General features: G+C 36.8%; 1 protein-coding gene across 1 annotated transcript; it reads right to left on the bottom strand.

Moving 5' to 3' along the window:
• Positions 1-635: 635 nt before the first annotated feature.
• LOC113350980 lies at positions 636-1,270 on the bottom strand. The gene is made up of 2 exons (XM_026595071.1): positions 1,067-1,270; positions 636-947 (listed from the first exon to the last, which is right to left on the bottom strand). The coding sequence occupies exons 1-2, from the start codon at positions 1,268-1,270 to the stop codon at positions 636-638; spliced, it is 516 nt and encodes a 171-aa protein (XP_026450856.1).
• Positions 1,271-7,499: the final 6,229 nt, after the last annotated feature.

Genomic DNA, 7,499 nt, shown 5'->3' with positions numbered 1-7,499 from the left:
CCCTATTCACGATCCCGCTAGCTGCAGAGTTGTTGGGGGGGTCTCCCTCATTCACAATTCTGCTATGGTTGTTTACATGTTCGCGGTTTAAACAATCCTACTAATATAAGAGACAGAAATTCAAAGGTAATAGGGTCAGTTCACGTACCTCGTGTACATACCTCTTTCACGTGGATCGCTGCTTTCCTCGCCCTTCTGTCCAATGCCAACTCTCTATCCAATCCTCGATCAGTCAGGTCTCGCTTTATCAATTCATCCCAAGTGAGTTTCGATCGTCCCGGACGCTTCATTCTTCCTTCCGTCCGTGTGATGCGTCCTAAACGAACTTGGGCGTCAGGTGGTCTTTGTTGGAGATGCCCGAACCAACGTAGCCGATGTTGTGCAAGTATATCCTTCACTGATTCTACCCCGAGTTTCCCACGGACACAGTCATTTCTGATTTTATCGCGCCTTGTGTGCCCACATGCCCACCTAAGCATCCTCATTTCGGTCACATGGATTGCCAGGAGGTGCGAGCTTCTAGTTTCCCAACATTCAACTCCGTACAACATCGCTGTCCTTATTGCTGTCCTGCAGAATTTTCCTTTCAGTATAACTGGGATCTTACGATCACAGAGGACCCCAGTCGCCAGTCTTCATTTAGCCCATCCTGACTGGGATCTGTGTCTAATGTCCTCATGTATTTCCCCATCACTCTGGATCACAGATCCCAGATATCGAAAGGATTCTTTCCTTGGTACAATCTGGCCGTCTAGTTGTAGTTCTCCATCATCCCTCCCGGTTTCCTCAAAAGCACACTTCAGATACTCAGTCTTTGTTCTACTGAGTCTAAAGCCCTTTGATTCCAGAGTCTGGCGCCACAGCTCCAGCTTACCTTGGACCTCTTGCTTGGACTCCCCAATAAGTGTTATATCATCCGCAAAGAGCATGCACCAAGGGATCTCCCCCTGTATATCCTTTGTAACTTGGTCCAGTACTAGCGCAAACAGATACGGGCTCAAAGCTGATCCTTGTGTAGTCCGATGTTGATAGGGAAGTCATCTGAGACACTGTCGCACGTCCTGACCCCTGTGACCGCTCCCTCATACATATCCTTGATGAGGGATATATATTTAGGTGATACCCGCTTCTGCTCGAGTTCCCACCACATTACCTCCCGTGGGACTTTGTCATAAGCCTTTTCCAGGTCTATGAACATCATATGCAGGTTACGCATTTCCAGGTCTCTAGCACACGCATAAAGCATTAAAATTTGGGCACAGCATGCCATAGTATACTGTGATGAGATACGCGAGGTTGATCAGCGTGTTTGGCACATCAAATACACACGCATTTCGTGTAGGTAAATTTAGTATAACATTTTTCCTTCTATTGTTGCTATTGTAGAAGTAATAGAACCGGTGCTATCTAGCAAGTTCTCATTGAAACCATGATGGGTGTTGACCCTTTACGTTCATACTTTAATCACCTCTACAAGAGCGTACTTCATCTCAAGTGCACTAACTAAAAAATAACCGGTTGTTTCATAATATTTTGGTTGGTATTTAAAATGTCATATTTTTATTCCTTTTCGTGTTCCATCAAACTCGTGATCTGGATCCGAATTAAGCCCTTACCCAACGCTAGTCAAATATCAGACTGTTTTTTCAATTATTGTTAGATCTGACTCGTGCGTCATCTGATTCATAAAAATAAGCCCATCAATTCAGATTCAAATGAATCAGGTGATTTTAGTCAACTCTGAACAAGTCAGATCCAGAAGAACCTGACAATACCTGAACATGATGTTAGTGGCCTAAGGTCACACGAAAGTGAAACCAAGGTGTGCACTTTGCTGTATGTCTGAAAGAAAGTTAAGGTGATGGTGTCTTTTTGTGGAAAAAATTTAGTGGTACATGACTAGAGAGTAGAGTAAGATACAGTTAATGAGAAAATTATGTGTGATTATTTGTTGTTGTTCTTCAAATCGATCCGTATGAATACGCACTTCTTCGTCAGAAGAATCCATATCCATTGAGTTGAAAAAAATAATTAAACAGATGATTAAGGTGCAAAAGAGTGAGTAAGATAGAGTTAATGAGAAAATTAGGTGTGATTAAATTGAATTGAATTGGGTGAATTTATAGGGAAACGTGGGGAGTTCATAGCCGTTATTTCACTATTTGATAACCGACGATTACAAGACCGACCGATGTTAAAAAGACCGCTAACGGTCTTCCTAAGGCCGGTCGGTCTTTTCTCAACCGTTCGGTGGAGACTCGATCGCTTATGTTTTCTCTCATAATGGCTCGGCCAGTTTACCAGGCCAGCTCGCATGGCAAATGGAGGGTTTAGCCTGTTGCCATAGGAACCGGCCTTAGTGGCCTAAAGTCACATGAAAGTGAAACCGCACTGCACTTTGCTGTATGTCTGAAAGAAAGTTAAGTGGTGATGGTGTTTTTTGTGGACAAAATTTAGTGGTTCATGACTAGAGTAGAGTACACATATGTACCGGAAAAATAGAGCGCCATAGATTAGATAAAGCTGGGTGTCAGGTCTGCATTTAAGAATACTGCAGCCAAAAACAACAACCTCAAATTAAGATGATGAGGTAGACTGGACCCAACACAACAGACTAGTGAATTGTGCCAAACATTAGCAAAAGGACAACTTCACCAATCGCTTTCAGAAAAGAACCTAGGATAGTAGTGTCAATTAGGCATAAATTGTTTTCATACGGCTGCAGAAATAAATGGAAGGCTCTAGGATTGCTTCTAGGATCCTTGCAAACAAGGGAAGAATCTAGGAAAACAGCCCAATATAGATGTACTACACAATTACCAATATAGGCAATGCAGAATATTGACCTCCACATATGTTCATGCCCTTGCCATCCATGCAGGGCCGCCTGACATTTTGCTGCCCCAAAGGCGAGCCAAAAAATGTTGCCCCCTTCGGTAAAAGAAACTACATGAAAAGCATAAGGTGGTGTACGAAAATGATATGTTTGCATTAGTTTCTGACATTTTTAAGCCTGTAAATACATGCAGAAATATAAAGTTGCCAAATGTTTCCATAAGCATATGAAATTTCTTAGCTACACATATCAAGCAAATTATGGTTCATATGATTACCATTATTCTCAAGGTCCTTCATTCATACCATTATCACTTGTGCAATCATCTTCGGTCTCATTTTCATATATCGATTGATCCGTAATAAAAAACTTATCAAAAGAACCTGCAAGAAATTTATCTCTTTACTCTTGTTCTTTTTTGAATCACACTTGCAATTGATCAAATACAGTAATCAAACAACAAGCAAACCAAATACTCAATGAACAAAAATAATAAACAATTATTTTCATCTAAACAACCTTCAAATTTAACTGTGTATGTAATCAACACTTTTTTATAGGATCATCTAAATATGATACATATACATAATCATTAGACTATTTGTTTAGAACATTTGAGGTTGTCTGCCCTAAAAATACAATTTAGCAATACTAATGAAAATCAAAAGACTATATAGGATATATATCATAAAATTAAATGATACTCTATCTATTCATAAAAATAGTTTCATTCACCGTCTGATTATAGATGGTGGCCTGCTATTTAGTTGTAGTGAAGGAAACAAGAGGGAGAGAATTTTAAGTGAGAAGTGAGAACATAAAACAAATGTTTCTGATTTTAAGTTATTAGTTGCCTAATTAGTAATTACTATCAAACCATCATAATAACAGTTTATTTATAGCATGACCCTTCTTGTATGTCCTAAAATTTCTTTCCAATCCAAAATTTGGACCTTCCTTTTTTTTATGTCATATAAGATATCCCTTAGAAAATATCATTGTTATTGCCCCATGACCGTGCTGCCCCAAAGTCAAACTTTGTTGACTTTGCCTTGGGGCCGGCCCTGCATCCATGGGACATGTTCGTTTATGTAACTATATATTGACTTGATTCATTTTGTGATACCGGATATAGAACGCGCGTATAAACTGTCACCACCGACAAGCGAATATAATAGGTATAAACTCGACCGAGTAACCGTTTGCAACTTGGTTTTCCAGGACAAGTTAAGAGAACCTTATCTAGCCGATCAAGTTTATTATAAAAGGTCCCTATCTTACTCTCCACCACCACCAATAACCATAGAAATCATCAAACTTGGAATGTAGGTTAACTTAAATATAATAGTACGAGGTGGTTTGATATAAGATTCTTGGAGGTGGTAGTAGGTGGCAGTGTTCGTTATTTTATCCAAACTAAGGGCAGTTCCTACGGTAATGAACAATTTATTTTTGTTGAGCCACGTGGATGATCAAACTGTGTTTTTCATTATGGAAAACTAGAACAAAATAAATAGATCAGGTTTTCTAGGACCCCACTAATATTTCTTTTTAATATAAAATATTTTGTAGGATAAAGATAAAATATAATATTTAGGTGAGATAAAATATGATGAAGTAAGATAAATAGGATAAAGTGAATAAAAAGGTATTAAAATAGTTGTTGAGAATCAGAAATCGTACTGGACGTGTGAGAAATAGACGAGGGCGGTGGAAGAAAATTCGACAGCGATTGATGATGACCTGCGTGTTTCTGATCAACCGCCAGCACTTATTCCAAGCTCGCCCGGTCTTACATCGGGCCATTGAAGAAAGACATTATCTATTTTTCAATAGGTTGTTGCATATGTCACGGATGATGAGAAATATTAGTGGGGTCTTGTTGCATTCGGAAAGTAGAGCAAGTCTTGTCTTAGTGCATCAACAACCCTTGGTGGAGTTTTTATTAGTTGTTGTGGTAAAGTAAAAAACAACCGGAAGATGATGTTTCAAGGTTCTTATTACTTTTGTTCAATGGTATGTTATGGGACGCATACCTTTTCCATTTTTAGTGGACAATTGTAGATAAAAACAATTAAATTAATGAGAAATATTTAAAAATATCAAAAGATTTAAAAGCCTAAATAAATAAAGCTACCATGTTGAACACAGAGGAAATCCTCACTTCGTATTGGGCGAAATAAGATTTTTTGAGTTTTGTGAGAGTTTTGATCAAGACACTTGGCGACGTATGATTGGTTTAGAAATTATAAACTCAAAAGGAAAATTTAACTTACTGTGGTTGGATTTTTTTGGAAGTCCAACTTCAATTTCGGAAGTTGAGTACCTACCATATTATAACTCTTTTTTCCAAATTAATACATAAAATGAAAACTAAAAAAAATATCCACATACTTCACACATATTTCCTGCGAAAATAAATAATATTCACACATATTTCCTATCTTTTCTCCACTTATTTAATATATTCGCCTGCCATATACCAAATCAAAAATATATCTCTACGGGACGGGGCAAAGCTCTGGAGACACCAAGTTAATACAAAAAATGCCCGTAGCATAGCACGAGCACAAATCTAGTATGTACTTATTGTGAGAAATTGACCTTATGTTTTCTAAGGTTGATTTTATTGATTAAACATGATGGACTAAAATCAACACGTATTGATGGTGCGTAGAATCCTCATTCAGCCGTTAGGGAGACCGGCATAATAATAAGAGATTCAAAACTTTTTTCATCTTCATTGAATCATCCACTAGTTTAGTTTTTTTTCCTGCAGAAAAAATAGAAGTATTTATTATCAGAAATGCTTTAAATACAACTTTGAAAAGACAAAAATAAAAAGTTATAATCGTGAGTGATGCTGATGTAATCATTAGAAAAATAAATAGGAAAAACTTCCTTGGAGATCAAAGAACTCACCACTTCTATCAATATATGAAAGCCCTAATTCAAAAAATTTAATCTCTGTCTTTCACTTGTGTTAACTGTATGGATAATAATGTAGCTCACAAGTATGTCCAGTAGGCCAAGTCTAATGGTTGTCATCTGGTGTGGTCTGTTCCACCAGTTTGGTTATTTCCTTTACTATATGTATATGTTGACCATAAGGAGGAATAGTGTCCAGTCTAACCTCGATAAACGGATACTATTGGGATCGGAATTTCTTTTCGTTTAGCAAGGTTATTTATTTAACGATAAAAAGTATTTTTAGCTTTTACATGCATATAATTCTAATATTTGAACCAGAAGCTGGTAGGACTAAGAAAGAGAAACAGAAGCTGGTCAATTAGAAGAAAATATTAAAGAATAAGCAGATATATTTTCTAACTAACGCTATATAAATGTGAAGGATGTCGAATATATTTTAACTATCCTAATAAGAATGATGCAGTTACGAATCGCCTAAATATGAAAAAATTATCGAATCAGTAATAAATTATGAGAATGATTCTGAACTAGATGATAGTAGAGCCGTACAAAATATACCATCAAAAGAGGCATGTTAAGTTGTAGTCATCATATACACGGACTTCTTTTTCTTTAAAAGGAAATGAATATGTATATATTAAAAAAGAAAAGGATATGTACATAAAATACATATCAAAACACAGAGAGATCTCAAACTACAAGTTTACAATAACCTCTCATTGAAAAATAACTTGAGTTGTCGTATAACCCTAAAAGCTCCCTCTCTATTGAACACCATAATCACATATTTTGATTTACTGCTACCAGAGGATCATCTTTCTTCTCGTGATATCCACCATGTACTCTTGAATTTTTCTCCTTCCATAGCTCCCAGATGATTGCATATGGCAAAGTCTTCCAAATAATCAAATTACGTTTGTTGAACCTCGCGACTCTCCATCCTTTCAAACAAGCCATAAAACCCTCTGTCATCACACATTTCAAATGCCAGGCATTAAACAAAAGAATTCAGAACATTTACGCCCATTCACAGTGCAGTAGCAAGTGATCACATGTCTCAGCTTCTTTATTACAGAGTAAGCACACAATGGATTTCAGATTAATGCCCCTGCTCAGCAACATACATCTTTTGGGGATTGAGTTACTACTCCCTCCATCATAGTCTAGTTGATATATTATGGATTTGCACAAAAATTAAGAAGTACAAATGGAGTGTTTTTTTTTTCCACAGATGCCTTATATGATAGTATTTAAGTTCCTAGTTTTTTATTCTTAACTCAAGGGCAGAAATGTTAAAAGAACGAGTGATTCTAGAAAAACAAGGTAAAAACAGCATTATCCCAATATAACCCCTGAAGGAGAAGGTTGAATCCTTTTTAAAGGGATGATGGGTCCTTGACTGAACGCCACAGGACTCATTAGAAAGTTGTTATATGAGCGGCGGTTTTTACCTTGTTTACTTTCACGGTCTGTAAAGCTTTTTTTGTAAAGGAATATATAAGTAGTTCTTTTAAGAGGTAACCCGTTATAGGGGCGGCATGGTTTATTAGAGGGGCGACATTTTAATAGGCCAAAAAGGGTCATTACATGATCATTCAAGGTGTCCTTTATAAAAAAATTACTGAAAATGGCAAATTAACCTCATAATTGATAACCTAGTATAGTGATGATAATCAAGTTTAGTGTTAATGATTAATTTCACTTAACTCAAAATCAAAACCAAAATTAGATT

This window comes from Papaver somniferum, chromosome 2 (assembly GCF_003573695.1).
Source record: "Papaver somniferum cultivar HN1 chromosome 2, ASM357369v1, whole genome shotgun sequence".
Classification (NCBI taxonomy): domain Eukaryota; kingdom Viridiplantae; phylum Streptophyta; class Magnoliopsida; order Ranunculales; family Papaveraceae; genus Papaver; species Papaver somniferum.
This window is presented reverse-complemented; position numbering and strand designations above follow the sequence as displayed.